This window comes from Asterias amurensis, chromosome 10 (assembly GCF_032118995.1).
Source record: "Asterias amurensis chromosome 10, ASM3211899v1".
In the NCBI taxonomy this organism is placed as follows: Eukaryota; Metazoa; Echinodermata; class Asteroidea; order Forcipulatida; family Asteriidae; genus Asterias; species Asterias amurensis.
In genome coordinates, this window is record NC_092657.1 from 4,385,477 (window position 1) to 4,410,864 (window position 25,388).

At 40.0% G+C, this 25,388-nt stretch overlaps 1 protein-coding gene across 1 annotated transcript in view; it reads left to right on the forward strand.

The window, feature by feature from the left end:
* LOC139942508 (lipoxygenase homology domain-containing protein 1-like) overlaps positions 1-25,388 on the forward strand; it is a 100,389-nt gene that overhangs the window by 33,827 nt on the left and 41,174 nt on the right. The window contains exons 26-38 of the mRNA XM_071939322.1: positions 312-445; positions 1,241-1,398; positions 2,332-2,436; positions 2,871-2,979; positions 4,413-4,597; positions 6,026-6,204; positions 6,724-6,840; positions 7,395-7,554; positions 8,351-8,505; positions 11,760-11,966; positions 17,707-17,848; positions 18,977-19,185; positions 20,279-20,462. Of these exons, the coding sequence (XP_071795423.1) occupies positions 312-445; positions 1,241-1,398; positions 2,332-2,436; positions 2,871-2,979; positions 4,413-4,597; positions 6,026-6,204; positions 6,724-6,840; positions 7,395-7,554; positions 8,351-8,505; positions 11,760-11,966; positions 17,707-17,848; positions 18,977-19,185; positions 20,279-20,462 (2,044 nt within the window). The remainder of the gene's footprint in view (positions 1-311; positions 446-1,240; positions 1,399-2,331; positions 2,437-2,870; positions 2,980-4,412; positions 4,598-6,025; positions 6,205-6,723; positions 6,841-7,394; positions 7,555-8,350; positions 8,506-11,759; positions 11,967-17,706; positions 17,849-18,976; positions 19,186-20,278; positions 20,463-25,388) is intronic.

Below are 25,388 nucleotides of genomic sequence, written 5' to 3' on the forward strand. Positions count from 1 at the left end.
CACAGATTTACATTAAACGTACACATTTGTAGATACTGGTAGTAGAAAGCTTCCTTTAACATCTTACTTGCTGAGGTGCTGTAGTTTTTGAGAAATGCGTATAAAAACAATTTCACATAAATAATTTTCGTCTCATGAGACAAAAATTATTTTAGTATTCACAACGGATATTGACCCCTTGCACACGCGCCATACGCGGTGACAGTGCCACGCTCACCATTTTGGTGGTCAATAGGTTTACGTGTAAACGTTGCGTTGCCTAAAATGCAGACTTCACTAACTTATGGATTTTCTTATGTTATTGTTTTCAGGAGGATATTTTCAAAATGGAGGCTGGCGATCTCGGCGGATTGAAGAAACTCAAGATCAGACACGACAACTCGGGGCCGGGGGCAAACTGGTTCCTTGACAGGGTAGAGGTTGAGGATAAGATGCATAATCGCAGGTTAGTAGCCACAGAGCTTAGATGTGTGAAGATCACGGGGACGAGGGAGAAACTTGTTACTGGGGTTGAGGTTGTGTATGGTTGTATAACTGTGCACAGAACTAAAATGTATACACTTTGTAGTGATTGTAGGATAAGGCTTTGTTGCGCAGAGCAAATCAGGGTGTCGGTAGAAAAACTTTGTTTCTTGATTTTGCAACTATCGTTTCTCGAGCGAAAAATGCTCCATCCAAAAACGTCATATCTCAGGGCATGCTTGTTTGTGTGTACATCTGGGCTATTATATAAGCGAATTTCAAACCCGCACGTAAAGTGAATAAGGGAATAAAAGGGTAGTGACGAGTTCTTAAACTGCCGTTTAGAACCGGCAGGGTCATTGCCGTGCGATAAAGGCCCAATGCCTGTTTGGTTAAAAGGCGTAATAAAGTAAGAAACTCTGTAAAACTTATCCGTTTTCCGACGTCCTTGAGCTCTGTACGTGCATTTTATGCCTGAGACAGTTTTTGGATTTTCATTCGTGTGTGTAGTAGTATGCATCTAAAGGTATCCGAAAAACAACCGGTTATAAACAGAGCTCCAGCTTTTCATTATCAACTGTTTAAACACCCCCACGTGACGCCCTCTCCACCAATAGGAATAGCGAAACTGTCTGACGTATTTATTAGATGGTATTAAATTTAGGAGATACAACATTCTGGACATGACAAAATTGTGCTTTCTTCAAGTTTGCAATGTGACCTTGTCTCAAAAATGATTTTTTTTTATGCTGACACTACAATTTCCTTTCCATTTCAGGTATTATTTCCCTTGTCAACGTTGGTTAGCAACCGGCAAAGATGATGGGCAGATCTCTCGTGACCTGATCCCAGTAGAGAAAGAGGTCATCGAGAGGTCGTTGTCAAGGCGGAAGTCTTCAACGTCGTTACGAGAGGAGATTGCCCTTGAAGCAAAAGGTGAGGATTTTTGTCTTTGAAAGGAGATATGGAGGATCTTAAATAAGGGAATAAAAGGGTAGCGACGGGTTCTTACACAGCCGTGTAAAGCCAGCAGGGTCGAATTGCTGTGTGATAAAGGCCCGAGCCGAGGGCAACCACCCTGCAAGGTTTAAAACGGATGTTTAAGAACGAGTCACTACTCTTTTATTCCCATTTATAAATGCCCTTTTGTTAAAAAACGTTACAAAAATACAATTACAGACACTTTGACAGTTGAAAATTCAAGATAAAAAAAAAAATCAAAAACTTTGTGAAGAGTCTGTTGCGCATCCTTTGCAATTCAGCTCTGTGCGCGTCCTTTGCAATTCAGCTCTTAGCTGCGAGTAAGGATGATTAGCCCCCCAACTTATTTTTTATTATTTATATCTTGTATTTTCAGTAGATTTGTTCTTCAGGACTGATTTTAATTCCATTGCTGAAGAGTAGTTTACAGATTTTGGGAGACAAATTACATTCTGGGCCCAATTTCATAGCTCTGCTTAAGCAGAAAATATTGCTTAAAAGCATAATATTATTGATGATAACTAGAGCAAGCTAGTCGAAACGTTGAGACCAATTCAGAACGGCAGTACAGTTAATTATGATCCTATAAGCTAAAGTAGTAGTCCAGTCTAATTTCTATACCATCCACCCTGGTAATCGTTAAAAAGCAGGACAGTTCTTTTCAGAACTGAGAAGTCTCCCGCACCTCCGTTTATCTACTCCGCGGCAGTAGAATAAAGCAAGACAGTTCCCTAAGAACAACTCTACCTGGCAAGTAGATACACACATGTTGTTACCGCAAACCAAATATACATTGATACCTCACCATGCAATGCCTCAAATCCTATATAATATTGTTGTGCTTAGCTACTTTTTTGCTCAAGATATTTCGATTTTGATTCTCCATAGCTTCCATGGAAACGTATCATGTGTTCGTAACGACGTCTGATGTTCGTGGAGCGGGAACAGACGCTAATGTCTACATCGTCTTATTTGGTGAAAATGACGACACAGGTAAGATTTCTCTTCAGTAATCTCTCAAAATTATTGTATTCGAGCTGGTTTGGGTTTCCATATTTGTTTCAGGTTGAGTGCCATTTCCAGTTCCAGTTCTTTTTGGTATCTTTTGGAAATTATCAAAATTGAGCCAGTTTGGGTTCTGGTTCTGGTTCCAGTTCATACTCTGCTTCCAGTTTTGGTGCCACTTCCAGCTCTTCTCTGTATCCTTTGGAATTAATTGAAATTTAGCCTTTTTCTGTTTCGGTTCTTGTTCCGGTTCCAGTTCTGGTTCACGTCGCAGTTCCTGTTCTTTTCTGTACCCTTTGGAAATTATCAAAATTGAGCCGTTTTTTTTTTCAGTTCTGGTTCTGGTTTGGGTTGCAGTCAGGGACAACTCTGTCGTTACGTCGTTGTCCAGTAAAATTTGTTTTTTATTTTTCATCGTATAGGTCAACATTTTCTAAAGGCCTCCAAGACAAACAGAGACAAGTTCGAGAGAGGAAAAACGGACGAATTTATCATCGAAGCGGTTGACATCGGAGAAATACAAAAAATCAAGTAAATATGTTTTAAATTTTTTTATGTGGATCAAATTGTTGTGTCAGAGCAAAGCGTTGTTACAAATCAGTTTGAAATGTTGAAACTTTAAATCTTACTTAAAGACACTGGACACTATTGGTAATTGTCAAAGACCAGTCTTCTCACTTGCTGAATCTCAACATATGCATAAAATTACAAACCTGTGAAAATTTAAGCTCAATCGGTCGTCGCAGTTGCGAGATAATAATGAAAGAAAAAACGCGTTCAGATGCTTGATTTCGAGACCTCAAATTCTAAATCTGAGGTCTCGAAATCAACCTCATGGAAAATTACTTCTTTCTCGAAAACTATGGCACTTCAGAGGTAGCCGTTTCTCACAATGTTTTATACCATCAACCTCTCCCCATTACTCGTCACCAAGAAAGGTTTTATGCTAACAATTATTTTGAGTAATTACCAATAGTGTCCACTGCCTTTAAAATAGCTTTGATGTTCACACAGAACAAATACGTGCAGAGATGAAACATTTTTGCACAGAGCATTTTTGTGCACGATATACATTTTTGCCAAAAATGAGATACAAAGGTTTTGCACTGATGCGACGAAATGAAAGATGTCAAGCCCATGCCTGGACTCACGGTGTTGCCCAGGTCTTGACCTTGATTCCTTCTCATAAGGCCACTTGAAGGTGTGGGCTACAATTATTTTATTCCAGAGGCCGTTGCCACCTCTTCCTAGTGCTGAAACAGGGTTACCCCCTTTACAGTCCTTATGGATGTAGGCTTGGGTATCATCAATCCGAAGCCTGGCTGGTAGACTGGTAGAGCAGAAAGCACTACCTTCCCAATTTTACGTAGCAAGTGTCACCACCGGGACTCGAACCCACACTCTTCTGATCAAACACTAGAGATTGAATCCGGTGCTCTTAACCGCTCGGCCATGACACGCCACAAAGGTTTCCTAGTGGAAGTACATTACGCTTTGCACAATAATAGTGGCACTGCCCTCTGTGTGATGAAAATCCAGGCTTGTAAGCCTGGTTAAAGGATTTGGGTACTTTTTCAAAATGTCCATAGATCTACATTAAACTTACAGGGTTTGAAGATAATGATAGTGGAAAGCTTCCCTTCAAATATTACTTCCTGAGGTGCTGTAGTTTTTGAGAAATGAGTAAAACAATGTCATGAAAATACGTTTGTAAATGATTAAAATAATTTTCGTCTCATGAGACGAAAATTATTTTCATGACATTGTTTTACTCATTTCCCAAAAACTACAGCACCTCAGCCTGTAATATTTTCAGGGAAGCTTTCTACTATCATTATCTTCAAACTGTGTAAGTTTAGTGTAAATCTGTGGACATTGTGTTTTTTGTCCTACAAAAGTTACATAGACCCTTTAATACACTAAGTTTGAACTACAACTATATTTCTTTTTCTGTTTTTGAAAAGAATCGGTCACGACAACAAGGGAGGCTTCGCCGGCTGGAAGTTGGACAAGGTTGAGATTGACGCTCCCTCCCTCGGCAAAAAGTGGTTCTTCCCCTGCGGTCGCTGGCTCGACAAAGGTGAAGACGACGGGCAGATTGAGCGGATCTTGCACCCAGTGGAGACCCGGACGGAAGAGTACCAGAAACGTAAGTACTACATTTTTATTCTTCCTCATCCCGTCCATTTTGAGGTGGTTTTGTTTTTTTATTTCTAGAACCTGCTTGGCTTTGCTTGGAAGGTTTCCCAACCGAACTGACACATAAATTGTTGTGTTGGTCTCTAAAACCGGTTCCAGAGCTGCCGACATTTGCAATCAGGGAGATTTCTGTTCAGAGAGGGACTAAGGGCACTGGAATACTTGCTCCAAATCATAGTTTCCATAATCTGGAATATTATCTAAACTGTTCATCAGTACATGGAAAGATTAGTTTATTATCAGGAAACTTTTTTCATAATCATAGAGAGTTCGCAGCTCGGCGTGTACCCATGTACTCCAGGGTAAAGGGAAGCAATTATTGGGTGCGATCGATTAGCATCCCTGGGTCTACCCCATGGTGGTCACTCGGGTGAGCCCCTGACAAGAGCTAAATGAACGATCACTCACCGATCTCGTAATGACGTCATGCACCTTAGGCCAGCCCCCAAGTGACCCACTCCACAAGCAGGGCACTGGGGGCTGACCTGGGTGAGCCCCTGGAATGACGTCAGAGCTAATCGAATGCACCGGGGGAAGACTGGGGTCGACCCAGGGAAGCTAAATGTACGCACCCAAAGTGAACTTTGTCAGGGTGCAATTCCTGTTTGGTTTGCTTTGTACAAAAATGGAATACTCCAGATTTCAGATTATTGTCCACAACAATGCAGAGTCCAGCATTCTCCTGAAGACGATCAGAGCATACTGATCAAAGAAGCACAACCACATCACCCCCATTCTACAAGAACTCCACTGGTTTCCTGTTAATGCTCGCATACAGTACAAAGTCCTGCTCACCACATTCAATGCTGATCATGGTCTATCCCCTCATTACATTCCCGAACTGATAGCTATACACCCCAACAAGGTCATTCAGATCCTCTTCACAGCTTCTCCTTCAAGTTCCCCCATACAGAACAAAAACGTACGGTAAAAGAGCCTTTGCTTTCAGCGCACCCACCCTTTGGAACTCTCTTCCTGCTACTCTCCGTTCCCAGACAAACCCGGACCTCTTCAAATCACATCTCAAAACCCACCTGTTCACTCAATCTTTTTTTTGTAATCTTATACTGTTTAGTTTATGTGTTGCTTTCTCTTGTATAAATTTGTTAATTTGTTTTGTAAAGCGCATTGAGAGTACTTGCAGTACTGGATTGCGCTATATAAGTATATCTTGTTATTATTATTATTATTATTATTATTATTATTATTATTATTATTATTATACTGATCGAAAAGTTGAGTTGTCGAACCACCGGTTCTTTTCAGAATCAAAGCTACCCAAAAGAGATGTTCACATAGTGTTACTGCAAACCTCACCCAATCACAACTCATTATGCATTCAGTATTTGTGTATTATTGTTTTCAAAATTGATCGCAGATGTGCCTTATGAGTTTACGGTGTACACCAGTGACGTCTCCGGTGCTGGAACGGACGCTGATGTCTTTGTCACGCTGTACGGCCAGGACATCGTAACGAGTCAGAAGAGTCTGTGCGACAACAAGAAACAACGCAAGGAATCGTTCGAGAGGAATCAAACCGATAAATTTGTCGTTGAGGTACGGATTTTTACGAGAAAATAAGATATACGAGAAAACTTGTGCTCATTGTCTGTGAGTGCACAACCTTGGTATGGTTGAAAATATAAATGAGCACATAACTAACATGGTACACACTTATTTTGAGTAAAAAAAATTATTGTGTCACTTGCTAGTTTACAAAGTTGCGTGAGAAATCATATATGCATTAAACAACAAACCTGTGAAAATTTTGGCTTATTATGTTGAGTCAGGAAAAACTGCAAAATTTTCAGCATGCAAGCACAAGGCACAGTGTCCTTAATTTTGGATGTAAGGACCAAAATCAGGTGTGTGTTTTGTAAGTTTTTTTTGTTAGGTTTTCAGAATATTTTTCTTTAAAAACTTACTTCATTTCAGCATTTTCGGAGGGAAATATTTCAAAGGAAAAAAATGGTTCGTGTATGAACTTCATACTCAGTAAGCTTTCATACTAAAACAGACTGTTTTTTATCCATACCAATTCTCTATAATTTCTTTAATGTTGTCTTGTATTTGCAGCTTGAAGATGTTGGTGAAACTATCGAGAAACTCCGGGTCGGTCATGACAACTCTGGTTTCGGTGCAGCTTGGCATCTAAACAAGGTGGAAGTGAGACGCCTGCTGGAAAACACAAAGGTACATCTAGAAATCTTATCAAAGTGCTCTGGAAACGAAACGAACCTAGAGCACAAATACTCACCTATACGATGTGCGATAACATTATTACTATTGTTAGTATTGGTTGGTTAAAAATTCAAACATCGCAGCCCAAGAGCTGATTAAGGGGCCCTAGGTATCCACCCACTGTTCCCATTCTTTAACACACTAATGTCCTCTCGCAGGAACCCGACCCCCCCCCCCCCCTAAAATCTTCAAACAAATTCCTGAGATTCCTTGCAAACAATGAAGACGCGGAGTAGGGGGTACCATCATGCCCTCGTGTACTCGTTGCGACAAATCCAGGGTTAAAATTTATATTGGCTCCTGACAGGCACTCGACCAAAAATATTGACACAATAGGGAAACTGCCATCATAGGAGTAAGTAGCTCAGTTAGTTCAAGTCCGCTCTAGTTTACCATAAATTATTTTAAAATTTACCCAGTCAGTTTTCCCTTGAGGTTTATTACTTGATATTATTATCTTTTCGAGAATTGATCACTGATCTTTTTTTTTTTTTTTTTAAATGAAGGGTTCCAGGACGTACGTCTTTCCCTGCAATCGTTGGTTCTCACGGAAGGAGGAGGATGGGGAGATCGTACGAGAGCTTGTCCCGGCGCAGATTACCGAAGAGAAAGTCCGGAAAGACGGCAGCATGAAGAAGAAAGAGGTGAAACAAGACACGCTGACTGGTAAGTACAAACAAAATCTCCAGGGCCCTTTTGTTAAAAAAACGTTAGAAAATACAATTATAGACACTTTAACATTTGAAAATTCGAGGTTAGAAATATTTTTTTCACAAACTTTGTGAAGAATCTCTTTGATGCACCTGGGTTGTGTGTACGCGCGCGCGCTCTTAGATTGCGCGCTGTTACTATAGCTATGAATTGCGTTCCGCGTGATAATCTTGCGCGTCCGACACGCGAAAGCCAGCTTGTCATAAATGGCTCTAGCTGGTCATTATCAAAGGTTTGAACACCCCCACGTGACTAGCTCTCCACCAATAGGAGTAGAGAAACTGTCTGTGGTATTTATTATTTTTGGTTTTTACCCATACACCGATGTGTGCTAGCACTGTATACTCAGTACTTTCCCGAGTCCTGTGAAAAAATATCACAGGCATATTACTCGGATGTTGAAAAGGATTAACAGTCTTTTAATTGAGTGGTCATTGTATGCTGTATGCTGTATAGAGACAAAGTGTGTTCATTGAACTTTGTAAGTTACACAAATATGTGTACTTTCAGATGCCTAATAAAAGGCTTCAGGCCTGAATTAATTTTAAAATACTTATTTGATTGAGAAACAACCTCTTTCTCAAAATCTACGTTACTTCAGAGGGAGTCGCTGCTCACAATGATTTATACTACATCAACAGCTCTCCATTGCTCGTTACCAAGTAAGTTTTTAACCAAACAATTATTTTGAGTAATTACCAATAGTGGCCACTGCCTTTGACTTGATTCAAAATATACTTCCTGTCCACAGTCAAGAAATATGCGATCAACATCTACACCGGGGACGTCTTCAGGGCGGGGACTGATGCCAACGTGTTCTGCACTCTCTTTGGGGAGACGAGCGACAGTGGGGAGAGACAACTTCGCAACTCGGAGACCTACACGGACAAGTTTGAACGAGGCCATGTGAGTAGAGAATTATTCGTAATATTTTCGGTAACGAAACCAAGGATATCTTGCAAGCTGTAGGATACCCGTTAAACAAGGGTGCTGCCCCCTCCCCCCCCCCCACAAAAAAAAGGTTAATTCCTACTCTTACATGGTAAGTGTTCTGGGTTCTGTAACGTGCACTATCAGTGCTGGTTTATGGAACTTACAGCCTAATGTCCCATTGGAAGGACAAAACAATTATAAAATTAAACAATGGTAAAGTATCTTGCTCAAAGACACAAGTGCCACGCCTGAGACTCGAAACCATACTCTGCTGATCAGAAACACAATTGCTGATCAGAAACACCAGAGTCCAATGCTCCTAACTGCTTGGCCGTGATCATCATCATCACGTTTCGGCAAAGACTTGCGTCTGTGTCGCCTTATCCTCAAATTGTAATGTGGGCGCACTCCTGGAGTCGCTGCCATCACCTGGTCCAAGGTTGTAGCTACCACGGTCGGAGCCGGTCGGTAATCACCAGCCCCAGCTTTTGCCGACCGGGATCCAACAAAAAATATCAAACTCCGACCGGCATAAATTTAGGTAAAACTGTTTTAAATGCCATTGAAATAAGTGAAAAATAAAGAAAACAATCCTGTAAAACTCCTAATTAGGTGTGTATTTTATTTCTGTAAAAACAATCAAAACAATTTTCTCTCCAAAACCGTGATGTTCTCCGTGATTGTTGCTTAAAAATAAGCCGCTTGAATGCTGCGAGTTCATGGAGTACTAAAAAAAGCACGCACAATCTCCGGCGTGCGTATAGTATCCATGATGCACAAAACCACATGGTAATACTCACACGGTCGCCCACTGGTTCATGCAGCGTGCACAGCACATAACACACACAGTCCGAAGTCCATCTTAACCAAGATTCCGCACGCTGTAATTGGCCATTGATGGCTTTTAATAAATCCATATTCATGATCTTCTTGGCTAGCCTTCTTCACAACACACGCTCACGAATGGAGTAAAGAATTGGCGAACGTTGTGCATCACGCCTGCAGACTGTATGCACAATGCACAGCCTTGGAGGAGTTCTAGTAACATGGACAACTTCTGCCAACAGAGGGCGTTGCGGGCCAAAGTTCATTGAATTATTTCTCAATGTGTGTTGTTGACCGATCGTTGATTCACGAAGATTTTGTTGCAAACGGAGATCAGAACATGTTCAAAACAAACAATTCTCAAACAACAAGTTCATTCAAATGGTTGTTGATAATTTAGGGCATAAATTAAGAGATAAAGTCGTCCAATTTTAGGGACTTCACTTCCGTGTTTTTTTAAATATTTTTTTTTTGTTTCAATTTTTTTTTGTACCATACATGCAGCAGGCTAGTGAAAAAAACCTGCGGGCGATCAAGAATTTTGGTTGACTCGCCCTGCGGGCGGTTGAAAACAAAGTTATTCTGATGGGCGGACCATGTTGGTGGAGTCGTTGAAGTTGCATTAAATTTTTATTTAGAATTTTATTTAGATGATTTTCCTGTCTATTAATACTTGTTGGAAAAAAAATGAAAAGACAAGAATCAATTTTTGAGTTTATTGAATGCACTTCGTTGAGAAATTGTCAATGAATACAACTCAGTGAAACATGGCTTTTCTATTTTACTAATGTGCTCCTTTTTGAAATGGAATAGTCTAGATTTTGCAGCAGTGATCGGACATGCGTCCCGTCATCCTGTGTTTCCGAACTTGTCTCTCCACTCTGCATTGCCTTCTGATGAATATATGCAACTGCAAGCTTTTCAATTGATAAATTCAACACTCAAAAATTCTGCCTAGTAGTCTACCTACCCTATTTTGAGATGGGATTTAAATCGTAAACAGAATATTAATTTTATTTATTTTACCCTAACATTTTACTTTAAAACTTAATAAGTATTTATTTTCTATGGCTCCCTGGACATGTTTTTTCCTTTGACAATGGCTATGTCAAGGCACAAATAGGCAAGAGAGAGCCTGGGGAACCCATCAAAGCTTAACAAAACCTAAAAATCTTGAGCTTCCAAAGATGCTGCCCCTGTTGATCCCACCGGGTTGTGAGGCGCTACGCTGCCCCTACATGTACACCCACCCTCTTGACTATGCTCTCGACAAAATTAGCCGGCATCCAATTTGCCCTAGCTACAACCTTGACCTGGTCGACTCTTTCAATCGCTGCTCTTCTCAGCTCTCCTACGCTTCTACCACTCCACTTTGTGTCGTTGTCTATCCAGGGGTGGATTTCACAAAGAGTTAGGACTAGTCTTATCTCGAGTTAGGACCAGTTACTCGTCCTAACTTAGGACTATCCATGCAATTTGCATATCTCCTAAGTTAGGACTGGTCCTAACTCTTTGTGAAATCGACCCCAGCGCAACTTAGGGCGACCTCTGCCATGACTTGTACCCATAGGCAGACCATCTGTAAACTGCACCGGGTAGGCCTCCCTGTCTCATTACATGGGGACACCACTTTGGTGTACCACTTTGGCCGTGCCATGATACTGTAAAATCCTTTTGACTGAGTGAAGAATTTTTACTCAAAGGCCCTCTTCAAACAAATATTCTGGGAAAATCAGATAAATATCTTTAAGATCTTGTGTTGTTGACCAATTTCATAAAGCCGTTTAGCAGAAAATACTACCCAGCATAAAATTATTGGGCACCAGTTGCAACAATGTAAAGTTTATGGTAACCAGTTTATGTTAAAGCCATTGGACCCTTTCGGTAACAAGTGTTGTCCAAGGCCCACACTTTGTGTACCACAACTTCTATATCAAATAACAAACCTGTGAAAATTTAGGCTCAATCGGTCATCGGAGTCGGGAGAAAACAACGGAAAAACCCACCCTTGTTTCCGCGCGTTTCGCCGTGTCGTGACATGTGTTTAAAATAAATCCATAATTCTCGTTAACGAGAATTTATATTGTTTTACTGTTTTCTCAAAAAGTAAAGCATTTCATGGACTAATATTTCAAGAGAAGTCTTTCACCATTGCCTTCTGTAAACCCTGTAAGTTATTTGTAAATCTGTGAACTTTTTTTTTTTTTTCTGAACCGAAAGGGTCCAATGGCTTTTAGCAAGATTTTTCTGTGCTTAGCAAGTTTTTATGCTTACAGGCTTTATGACATTGTGCCCAGGATACTTAACAATAACAAACAATTAAACTCCTAAGGAGTTGAGATGAGATCAGTTTTAATAATTATTATGAGTATGTCATATCTACTCTTTTTCAACAACCTCAGTGTGACAAATTCACCATCGAGGCGGCAGACCTCGGCAAGCCATTCAAGCTGAAGATCCACCATGACAACACTGGCTTCTCGGCTGCATGGTTCCTTGACAGGGTTGAGGTGATCGAAGACGACGGTGAGAAGTACGTCTTTCACTGTGAGAGGTGGCTCGGAAAGAACAAAGATGATGGTAAACTGGAGAGGACACTGTATGCTAAGGTGGGTGTTTAGGAGTTAGGGTAAGGGTTAGGGTTAAGGTTGGGGTAAGGGTCAATTATGGGGTAAGGGTTCGGAAAGAACAAAGATGATGGTAAACTGGAGAGGACACTGTATGCTAAGGTGGGTGTTTAGGAGTTAGAGTTAGAGTAAGGGTTAGGGTTAAGGTTAAAGGCAGTGGACACTATTGGTAATTACTCAAAATAATTATCAGCATAAAACCTTTCTTGGTAATGAGTAATGGGGAGAGGTTGATAGTATAACAAATTGTGATAAACGGCTCCCTCTGAAGTGATTTAGTTTTTGAGGAAAGAAGTAATTTTCCACAATTTTGATTTCGAGACCTCAAGTTTAGAATTTGAGGTCTTCAAATCAAGCATCTGATAGCACACAACTTCGTGTGACAAGGGTGTTCTTTCATAGTTATCTCGCAACTCCAACGACCAATCGAGCTCAAAGGTTTGTTATTTTATGCATATGTTGAGATACACCAAGTGAGAAGAGTGGATTCTGACAATTACCAATAGTGTCCAGTGGGGTAAGGGTTAAGGTTAAGGTTGGGGTAAAGGTTCGGAAAGAACAAAGATGATTGTAAACTGGAGAGGACACTGTGTGCTAAGGTGGGTGTTTAGGGTTAGGATTAGGGTTCGTGTGTCACTGCGATTATGTCTGGAAAGTACAGTTTAAGTAAAAGATGCCGGCTTTGAGAATGATTGGTTGCAGCAGACGATCTGTATCACTATAAAATTTCTTGTAGAGCAGCGGTCAAACTTTTAGGCTGGTGACACTCGCAATACACACTGTGCAATAAAAAAAGAGGAAGTAGTATAGGTTTTTATACCACCCTCCAGTTTGAGCATCTGATTGGTGGAATAGCGCGTGCTGGAAGATAAATATTTATACATGTTTCCTTTGTTGTGGGGTTGCAATGTTTTAACAGTATTGAGTTTGGATGTTTTTGCACTAAGTTTCTCTTTATACAATGTGTAACAAAATTTGAGTAATGATGCTTTACACACTCAATGGGAGACTTTGAGGCACTAGGTGGCAGCAGACTTACCAGGTAAATTTCCATTGATTACAATATACGTAGTTCTGAGCATGCGCATATTATCGAGAACAATGGATTTCACCTGGTAAGTCTGCTGCCACCAAGCCTCCTGAAAGTCTCCCATTGTGCGAGTTTCAATATTTTAACAGTATCGCGGTGTAACGTCTTTGCACTAGAGTATCACGATGTAACGTCTTTGCACTAGAGTCTCTCTAACCACAATTTTTATACCAAAATCTAGTTACGATACTTTTTGCACTGACCTGTTGCTCTCAACTGATTGTTTGTAGTCACTGCATCTGATAATTTCTTCTTTTCTGCTTTTTATGCCTCTGTTTTCCTTCTTCTTACGCTGCCTCGATCATTTCCGCCATTGATGGTACATGTACTTCCTCTTTTTCAATGTATCTATTTGTCATTCATTTACATCCTTCTAATAAAAGTCAACCCTCGTTATAAAAAGTACTGTTAGGCCACATAAAAAAAGTAAATTGTTGATTGCCCCGCCCGACCGTTCAAAACCCCCCAACCCCATTTATTTATTTTTATTCTATTTTTTTCTTCCCCTTCCCATTTCTGGATATCTCTTTTTACTTTGACTGCCCAGATTTTTCAGCTGATATTTTCCAAATGTACAGGTTTGAAAAGATGTTTAAAGAAGGTTTTTATTTATGTTGGCAAAGCAAGAACAATTCTTAAAATATTTACTTGGGGTACACTGTGCTTAGTTGTTTGAGAAAGTTTACAGAAAAACCTCATCACACAGAAAATGTCATCTAGGAGTTAAATTTGTTTGACAAAACTATTGAAAACATCAAAAACACACAAACCCTCTGTTTTATAGTGATTGTGATGATTTCTTTATTCTTGATTTCATATTTGGCATGTCAACAAAACTTAAAAAAAACAAAAAAAAACTCCCTCCCTCCCCCATCCGCAAAAAAAAAAGGACGATCAACAATTTGTTTTGTGTCCAGAAACCACGGATGTACCCTCCCTTTAAAATGATTGATACGATTCTTAAAAACAACAGGATTGGAATGAATGTACCCTTCCAAAAACCAATGCTTTACCACCCCATGCTAAATGAATGTACATGTACTCTTCCACAAACCACTGATATACATTATACTACATGTATCCCCTTATAATTTGTTTCTTGAAAACTAGAGAATAGGAATGAATGCACTCTTCCCAAAACCTATAATTTACCATGCCTTTATGTTTTTTGAAAAACTAGAGGATTTAAATGAATGTACCCTTACAAGAACCAATGATGAGCCATCCCTTACCAATGATGAGCCATCCCTTACCAATGATGAGCCATCCCTTACCAATGATGTACCATCCCTTTTTGCTAACAATTAGAGGATTGAAATGAATACACTCTTCCAAGAACCAATGATCAGCCATCCCTTACCAATGATGTACCATCCCTTTTTGCTAACAATTAGAGGATTGAAATGAATGTACATGTACTCTTCCAAGAACCAATGATCAGCCATCCCTTACCAATGATGTACCATCCCTTTTTGCTAACAATTAGAGGATTGAAATGAATACACTCTTCCAAGAACCAATGATCAGCCATCCCTTACCAATGATGTACCATCCCCTTTTGCTAACAATTAGAGGATTGAAATGAATGTACATGTACTCTTCCAAGAACCAATGATCAGCCATCCCTTACCAATGATGTACCATCCCTTTTTGCTAACAATTAGAGGATTGAAATGAATGTACATGTACTCTTCCAAGAACCAATGATCAGCCATCCCTTACCAATGATGTACCATCCCTTTTTGCTAACAATTAGAGGATTGAAATGAATGTACATGTACTCTTCCAAGAACCAATGATCAGCCATCCCTTACCAATGATGTACCATCCCTTTTTGCTAACAATTAGAGGATTGAAATGAATGTACATGTACTCTTCCAAGAACCAATGATGAGCCATCCCTTACCAGTGATGTACCATCCCTTTTTGCTATAAACAATTAGAGGATTGAAATGAATGTACATGTACTCTTCCAAGAACCAATGATGAGCCATCCCTTACCAATGATGTACCATCCCTTTTTGCTAACAATTAGAGGATTGAAATGAATGTACATGTACTCTTCCAAGAACCAATGATGAGCCATCCCTTACCAATGATGTACCATCCCTTTTTGTTAACAATTAGAGGATTGAAATGAATGTACATGTACTCTTCCAAGAACCAATGATGAGCCATCCCTTACCAATGATGTACCATCCCTTTTTGCTAACAATTAGAGGATTGAAATGAATGTACATGTACTCTTCCAAGAACTAATGATGAGCCATCCCTTACCAATGATGTACCATCCCTTTTTGCTAACAATTAGAGGATTGAAATGAATGTACATGTACTCTTTCAAGAACCAATGATCAGCCATCCCTTACCAATGATGTACCATCCCTTTTTGCTAACAATTAGAGGATTGAAATGAATGTACATGTACTCTTCCAAGAACCAATGATGAGCCATCCCTTACCAATGATGTACCATCCCTTTTTGTTAACAATTAGAGGATTGAATTGAATGTACATTTACTCTTCCAAGAACCAATGATGAGCCATCCCTTACCAATGATGTACATGTACCATCCCTTTTTGCTAACAATTAGAGGATTGAATTGAATGTACATGTACTCTTCCAAGAACCAATGATGAGCCATCCCTTACCAATGATGTACCATCCCTTTTTGCTAATAATTAGAGGATTGAAATGAATGTACATGTACTCTTCCAAGAACCAATGATGAGCCATCCCTTACCAATGATGTACCATCCCTTTTTGCTAACAATTAGAGGATTGAAATGAATGTACATGTACTCTTCCAAGAACCAATGATGAGCCATCCCTTACCAATGATGTACCATCCCTTTTTGCTAATAATTAGAGGATTGAAATGAATGTGTTCTCCCACAAGTCAATGATGCACCATTCCTTTATAATTTGCATCGTAACAACAAGGGGATTTTAGTGAGTGTACTCTTTTCCAAGCCAATGATGTACTGCCCCAGGAACACTTTGTATCCCCTTTTAATTGTTCATATTGTTTTATCCTGACCATAACACCATCCTCCATTGTCAACATTTTCATCTTTCCCATCAACATCATCAGGTAGGGTCATTATCAGTGCATTTCTGTGGTTACTCACAACACACTCATGGCTATTCGCATTCACAATGCATCCATTAAAGCCATTATACACTTTCGGAACAGAAAAAAAAGAAAAAAGTTCACAGATTTACAAATAACTTACAGGGTTTAGAGAAGGTAATGGTAAAAGACTTCTCTTGAAATATTATTCCATGAAATGCTTTACTTTTTGAGAAAACATTAAAACAATTATCAATTCTCGACTACGAGAATTACGGATTTATAGTAAACACATGTCATGACACGGCGAAACGTGTGAAAACAAGGTAGGGTTTTCCCGCTATTTTCTCCCGACTCCGATGACCGATTGAGCCTAAATTTTTACAGGTTTGTTATTTTATATATAAGTTGTGATACACGAAGTGTGGGCCTTGGATAATACTGTTTACCGAAAGTGTATAATGGCTTTAATAACAATACGTGTACATTCATTGTCACTTATGATACGTCCATGGTCACTCACGATACATTAATGGTTACTCATGAATCATCCATGGTTACTCACATTACACCCATGGTTACTCATCCAATACATCCATGTTTACTCATGTAACATGGTTACTCACGATACATCCTCATTACACCCATGGTTACTCACATTGCAGTCATGGTTTATCACATTACACACATGGGAATACTCATCTTACGCTTTGTACTCCTATAACTGAATGTGTGAGTAACATGAGTAGCCACACATGTATCATGGAACCATGGTTGTGATGTGAGTAATCAGGTAACGTGGATGTAATGTTGATTAATGTGAGTAAATTTGGTTGTAATAGCATGGGTGTATTTTGAGTCACCATGAATTCGACATGTAATCGTGGATGTTCTTTGAGTGAACTAGTTGTAATGTGAGTAACATGAATGTAATGTGAGTAGCATTTGATGTAATATGCAAAAACCTAGGTGTAACATGAGTCACCATGGATGTGTCATGTAACAATGGACAATCTATGAATAGCCTATGATGTATTGTAAGGAACCATGGTTATAATGGAAGTTCTCTGAGAACCTAAAATGCAATGCAAGTAACACGGATGTACATGTAACATGAGTCTATTGAACTGCCCACCAACATCCCATCTTTCCAATCATATTTAGACTGCGACAACATTAAGACTACACCCTCCACTGCTTCTTCCATGACAATATTCTTGCATGGTTCTTGCAATATTCTTACACACCGCGCAATTCTTTGAAAAATCTATCACCCTCATCTATCCACCATCTTGCTTCTTACTCCTAAACTCACCCAAATCTTCTCTAAATTTAAAACTCCCAAACAAATTTAATTTTGATAGATGGAACATTGCAGCCGAATAAAGAATATTTATTTTGGTCTTACCTATATTGTGTTAGCACTATTATACTCAGTACTTTCCCTAGCTCTGTGACAACAAATTACAGGCATATTACTCCAGGTGGGATTCGAACCTACGACCTGTGCAATTCTAGCGCATTGTCTGACCAAATTTTATTTGATAATTCATTTGCAGGGTTATGAAGGAGACATGTCCAGCACCAGCACCCTTCACCGGAGCAAATCGTCCGGCTCTCTCAAGTCCGTCCGATCGGACAGCCCTGGACCACTAACCAGGAGGAAATCCCTACTAGAAATGCCAGAATTTGAAGGCCCAAGTGAGTATTAAGGACTTATAATCAGCTTAGTTCTTATTGTTGTAGTCAAGTACTAAAACTGCCAGAATTTGAAGGCCCAAGTGAGTATTTAGGACTTATAATCAGCTTAGTCCCTGTTATTGTAGTCAAGTACTTTCTCTCAAGTCCGTCCGATCAGACAGTCCCAAACCACTAACCAGGAGAAAATTTCTACTAGAAATGCCAGAATTTGATGGCCCAAGTGAGTATTTAGGAATCGTTCTCATAATCAGCTTAATACATAATTCCTGTTATGTACTTTTCGAGTCCTATGGGGGAAAATCTACATGATTTTTAAACTTGTACTCAAGTACTTCTGTGTTGCTTTATAGTACTCTGCGGTACTTGGTACTGGGTACTTGCGTGAGTTTCAAACTAGTTCTCAGTTTACTAATGGGTCACTTTAGATCTTGGCAGAACTCTACCCCGGCTACTTAGGTGGGTTTTGATCCAAGATCTAAGCTTGGGCGATATCACGATATTATCGAATATCGCGATATTAATTTGGACACGATTTCGATATCGGATGAATTTGGTTTTAATCGATATATCGCGATATATCGCGATAATCGCGATAATTGCGATATATCGATTAAATATCGCGATGTATTTGCTAGCTGATACCCCATAGGTTTGGAGTAAAACCAGAAGAATAGGTCATTAGAACACCTCTCTTATACTAGGACTGTCTCTTGGAGTTTTAAGACTGATGATGTCAAATTTCATTAATCGCGATTATATCGAATATCGCGATATATTGTCGGCGATATATCGTGAATAAAATAAATCGATATCGCCCAAGCTTACTAAGATCTGGATCCCACTTTCTGATTTTCTTTGTCAGTATTGACTCTCACTGATGGTTGTTGTATGTTAACCCGGGGGTATAAATGGGTACCTGCGAGGGTAGAGGTTGATATTGTTTATGAAAAGGCCACTAGCGCCACAGCTGCCCATACTCCCAGGGAGCTGAGAAAGATGACAGGAATGTTATTAACCCAATGACCAGGGCACTAATGTAAAGCGCATTGAGATGTAATTAATGTGAAATGTGCTATATAAGAACTAGTTATTACTGTTAAGCTGTTTACTATTCTTTCCCTTCTGCAGCAATCCCTTACACTATCAGAGTAACCACCGGCAAGGAGCCCGATATGGGCACCGAAGCCAATATCTTCATCATCATCAGCGGCCCTAAGAAGAAGCACACCACAGGGAAGCTACCGCTGAAGATGGTGAACAAGACCCGACTTGAGCCAAGCTCCATCGAGACGTTCTCCCTGGAAGCCCCGGATGTGACCGAGATCAAGAAGATTGAGGTAGGTGACGTGGCTGAGCAGATAAGAGCACTCAAGCTCTAGTGTGTTTGATCAGCAGAGTAAAAGTAATAATAATAATGATAATGGCTTCTTATATAGCGCTCAGGTCTGTCACGCTGTTACGCTCATGGCGCTTCAACATTATCATCCCTGGTCACATGGGCCCTTAAATCATTCATTCCTTAAATTTTTCTATATTTTTATGTTCACTCCTTCTGCAGCAATCCCTTACACAATCAGAGTGACCACCGGCAAGGAGCCCGATATGGGCACCTAAGCCAATATCTTCATCTTCATCAGTGGTTACTCATTATAAATGGTTACTGAACCCTGTTAACCTGTTTACTATTCTTTCCCTTCTGCAGCAATCCCTTACACTATCAGAGTAACCACCGGCAAGGAGCCCGATATGGGCACCGAAGCCAATATCTTCATCTTCATCAGTGGTTACTCACCATACATGTACATCCATAGTTACTCACCATACATGGTTACTCACAATATTGTTACTCACCATACATGATTACTCACGATGAAAAACTGTAGCCTGAAGGCCTTCAATTCCAACATCAACAAAAATATACTACAAATCTATAGCCGTTGTGTCCTGCGTCCTTCGGATGGGATGTAAAGCCGTTTGTCCCATGTGTTGTGTAATGCTTGTATAAAGAACCCAGTGCCTTACCAAAAAGTATAGCTTTAAGTGCATTGATGCGTTATTGTAAAATGAGCCATATAACAAATAGTTAATATTATTATTATCATTATTCATTCATTCATTCATTCATTCATGCACGTTTATTTCCATATCACAGAAAGACAAAAATACAAAAGTGCATGCAGGAAATAGACAATTATATTGAGTAAACTATCAAAAGAGGCAGACAAAATGGCTATATAATAAACCAGAACTTAAAGAGGAAGTGATATGGGGGCAAATCCTGAAATGCAGAGCTTGAGGAGAGATGACATTCAGGACAGAAAGACAGACAAACGAGTGGACTACCAAATTGAGCAAAAAATAAATAAATGATTGTGTAGAGCAGGGGTTGGTAAAAAAAGAAAAGGTTTAATAATGTACACTATATTCCAGGTTGGCCACGACGGTGTCACACCTCAAGAGGGTTGGTTCCTGGAGGACGTCGAGGTGGACATGCCGACCCTCGGCAAACACTACTCCTTCCCCTGCAAGAGGTGGCTGTCTAAGGACAAAGACGACGGTCACATCTCAAGAGTTCTAGTTATTGATGACGCTCAGAGCGCAACCTATAAACCAAGTAAGTACATGTTGGTTTGTAAGCTTTGATGCTTAGCGTTGGCCCAATGACCCTGCTTAGCAACTGTCACTGGCTAGTACCCTCAACTTTGATGCTTAGCGTCGGACCATTGAAGCTGCTTACAATGGCCCAACTTCATTGCTCTGCTTACCACCGAATTCTGTGCTTTTGTTCATCATTCACCAATTACTTAAAAGCGCCGAACTTCTGCGCTAGTTGTCTAAGCGATGAATGCCTAGTAACATAGAACTTTTCGCAAATACCCATAGCGCAAGCGCACTCATGTACTGTTAAGTGAGGTGCATGCTGGTCTAGCTACCGATCAAAGTAAATCACTGGCTAGACCAGCATGCAACTCATTCCGCGCCTAATGCGCGCACCAAGTATTTCTGCTAAATTCCCTGCTAACCCTTGAAATCGCTTGACGTAAGCCCAGAATTCCCTGCTTCTGCAAGCGCCGATTCTTAGGCTACGGTAAGCAGAGCCATGAAATGGGGCCCTGGTGGCATGGGTGGCTAGCACCTTTCACCAATGCGGCCCTGGTTCAATACCCAGCTAATGCCATATGCGAGTAGAGTTGTGCATTGGTTCTCTTAGATGCCACAAGGATTTTTATCTCCCGCCCTCCGGTTTTCGCCCCTTTTGTGCTATGTTGGTCGATGCGGCTGGCTGCCTAAACGCACCATGTAAAAATGTCATATCTCACACAAAAATTGCGTGCAAAAGCATTGTATCCCGGCCTATACTTGTTTTGTATACGTACAGCTGGACTGTTTTAAGCAATTTCAAACTTGTGCATAGAATAAATGCTATTTTAGGAGATAATAATATCGAAGTCTTATATATAGCGCATGTATCTACCAAACAAGGTACTCAAGGTGCTGAGTAGAAACAAACTTACAGAAAGATAGGTTTTTGCGGTGATGAATTCTGAGACCCAATTATGTTGCACCGTATAAGGGTTTACAAGGTGCTACGGCGCATACAGCAGCCACAGCCAGGAACACCGGGGCGAACCCCTTCTCTTTTCGATAAGTGCACTGGGTTCTTTTACATGCGTTACACAACACATGGGACCAATGGCTTTATGTCCCATCCCAAGGAAGGAGCAATGGTTAAGTGTCCTGCTTAAGGACACAAGTGTCACGGTTCGGGATTCGAACCCACACTCTGCTGATCAGAGTTTGAATTAGGTGCTCTTAACTGCTCGGCCACGACACTTCCACAGATACAACATTTTTGCACTGAAACAGCGAGATACAATGTTTTTGCACAAACACACTCATAAAGTCTTGTGTGCTTACTGCTTTTAGCTGGTTTAACCACTTTTGTATTCAAATCCCGAGCTCCCATGTTGTATGTTAATGTAACAACTAACGTTGCTTTTCTCCTCGAACCCTTCATCTTCAACTGTGTCGGTTTTTATAACACCCCCTGAAGGAAATGGATTCATCCGTTATAAGCCCCACTCCTTAATTAACCATAACTTCGACTGCACACCCAAACATCTGACTTTTTAAAAATCAATTTAAACGGTTGTATGGCCTCTGACTGGCGCCCCGAACAAAGATATTGACAAAATAGGGACGCCACCAACATAGGGCTAGATATCTCAGTTGGTAGTTTGCCGGCACGTTAATCCGGATGTCGTTGGTTCAAGTCCCACTCTAGTCAATTCTTTGTGCAACCCCAAAAATCTTTTTAAAAATCACTCACAAAATGTAAACAGGCTGCTGCCGTTAGAAAAAGGTTAAGAAAAGGCTCATGATACTTTTTTATTAAAAGGGCGAGGCAGTTTTCGTTTTTGTAAGGGCATCATGCTTTTTTTTTTATCTTAACTAAAAGGGCACCCTAATGAGTGAACTGTAAATGAGTACTTTTTTCAAAGGGCACCAAGGCAAAGACCAGGGCATGGAGGCAATTGATGCTATTGCTTCCCTGAATGATCAGGCCTGTACATGTACATTGCCTGCAGCTATTAGTTAAAGACACTGGACACCATTGGTAACTGGCAAAGACTAAGTCTATCACAAAATATCCATAAATAACAAACCTGTGAAAATTTGAGCTCAATTGGTCGTCGAAGTTGCGAGATAATAATGAAAAAACAAAAACACCCTTGTCACATAAAGTTGTGCGCTTTCCGATGTTTGATTTTGAGACCTCAAATTCTAAATCTGAGGTCTCGAAACCAAATTCGAGGAAAATTGCTTAAAGGCAGTGGACACTATTGGTAATTGTCAAAGACTAGCCTTCACAGTTGGTGTATCTCAACATATGCATAAAATAACTAATCTGTGAAAATTTGAGCTTAATCGGTCATCAAAGTTGCGAGATAATAATGAAAGAAGAAAACACCCTTGTCACACAAAGTTGTGCGCTTTCCGATGTTTGATTTTGAGACCTCAAATTCTAAATCTGAGGTCTCGAAATCAAATTCGTGGAAAATTGCTTAATTCTCGAAAACTATAATACTTCAGAGGGAGCCGTTTATCACAATGTTTTTTACTATCAACCTCTCCCCATTACTCGTTACCAGGAAAGGTTTTATGATAATAATTATTTTGAGTAATGACCAATAGTGTCCACTGCCGTGAAGGTCACTTTGGATCTGCCGATTATTTCCATCTTGCTCTGCTATCTCTCTGTATTTTCTCAACCTTTCATCCTTTCTCTTGTGCTGATGTTGTTTTTACATCAGAACGCTTCTTTTTCACGGCGGACAGCCCAACTATAGCTGCTCTAATAAGCAGCCTCCATTTCAGGAACCGAAGTGAGTGATCTTGCCTGCTTTCACACTGGCCACGGAATGTCAAGGGATGTGTGTTATTTTACCCAACCGTGTTGTTTTCATCCCTTTTCCCACCCACACCTGTTCTTTCCGAAATCTTTCAGAGTACCTTTGTGTTTCAACTAACTTACTCTTTTACATCAGTTCGTGTGTTTCCTTTTGTTTTATCCTTTCCCCCAAGTTAGACTGAACCTTCCCTACCACTTCACTCTCATATCTTTTAAAGGGAAGGTACACGTTTGGTAATTGTCAAAGACCAGTCTTCTCACTTGGTGTTTCCCCAACATAAGCATAAAATAACAAGCTTGTAAAAATTTTAGCTCAATTGGTCATCGAAGTTGTGAGAAAATTATGAGAGAAAAAAACACCCTTGTTGGACGAATTTGTGTGCTTTCAGATAGGAATAAAAGACTTCTAGCTAGAAGTACATGTATTTTATTATTTTAGTGAGAAATTACCTCTTTCTCAAAATCTATGCTACTTCAGAGGGAGTCGTTTTCCACAATGTTTTTATAATATCAACAGCTTTCCAATGCTCGTTACCAAGTCAGTTTTTAAGTTAATATTTGTTTTGAGTAATTACCAATCGTGTACCTTCCCTTAAAAAGGTATTAATACAGTTTCTCTAATGATTAAAAACATCAGTTTTTAATTCAAGTCTGAAAGCTTACTGATTATGAAGTTCATACTAGAACCATTTTCTCTGTGAAATATTTCCCTCTGAGAAAAAAAATCATATTTGAGAAATTTGTATCTGAAATCTAAGATGTGAGATGCTTCCAACCCCTCTGTTCTGAGAAAAAAAATCATATTTGAGAAATTTGTATCTGAAATCTAAGATGTGAGATGCTTCCAACCCCTCTGTTCTGAGAAAAAAAATCATATTTGAGAAATTTGTATCTGAAATCTAAGATGTGAGATGCTTCCAACCCCTCTGTTCTGAGAAAAAAAATCATATTTGAGAAATTTGTATCTGAAATCTAAGATGTGAGATGCTTCCAACCCCTCTGTTCTGAGAAAAAAAATCATATTTGAGAAATTTGTATCTGAAATCTAAGATGTGAGATGCTTCCAACCCCTCTGTTCTGAGAAAAAAAATCATATTTGAGAAATTTGTATCTGAAATCTAAGATGTGAGATGCTTCCAACCCCCCAGAGTTAGGCTCAGCCTTCCTCACCCCTCTGTTCACTCCCATTTCTTGTTAAGTTAATCTTCTTCGTTCCCACAAACCTTTTGGGTCTCCAATACCCCCACCCTAACGTCTTTCTACTTCTGCTCTTTGTTCCTACTGTATTCTGATCTATACATAATCCTTGTCTGTTCCTCTCATCCTTCGTTCTTTGTTTCTCCTCGTCACCCTCTTTCCCCCTCTTCCCTTTCTCTTTGCTTCCAACCCCCAGAATTAAGCTATCCCTTCTCTCCCATTTCTTATTAACTTTGTTGTCTATGTTCCAACCAACCTTCTGGGTCTCCGAGACACGTCTTTTTGCTTCTGCTCTTTGTTTCAAACTTTCTCACTCTGATCTTTACATCATCCTTTCTGTTACCGTACCTTCTTTGTTTCTCCACCCAAGATCCCCTCTTCCCCCCCCCTTTTTACTTCCAACCCACCCCACCCCCTGGCACCAATCGACCAACCCCAAACCAAGACTGCCAGCATGATTGATAGTAGCAGACTTTATCGAACTCACTGTGCATAAGCCACACCTGGTGCATCTATGTGTGTTGCAGATTGTTTATAGTATTGCCACAATAGCGAACATTCTCTTGATATCATGTGCACTTTAGACTGTTTGTTTGGTTCCCTGTGGGCCACTTGGCAACCGTTGTGTAGATATTCAAGGGAACCAGACTGTTTTTGCAACCTCTCTTTTATTGTTAAACCTTAGCATGGGTAGGAAACGGCATGATAAAGATGTATTTGAATAGTGTAAAGCAAAATGTTGTTTAAGATTTTTCTGACCCCCCACCCCAACACTTAAATATTAACATCCTTTCCAAAACCCCACAAATTCCAAAATCTTTCAACAATTGGAATACAATATATACAAGATGCAAAAAGCATGCAACAATTGTTTTGTTATACCTTTGTTAGCTGTTTCGTAGCGAAGCGCAGCGAAACAGCTCTTGTTTT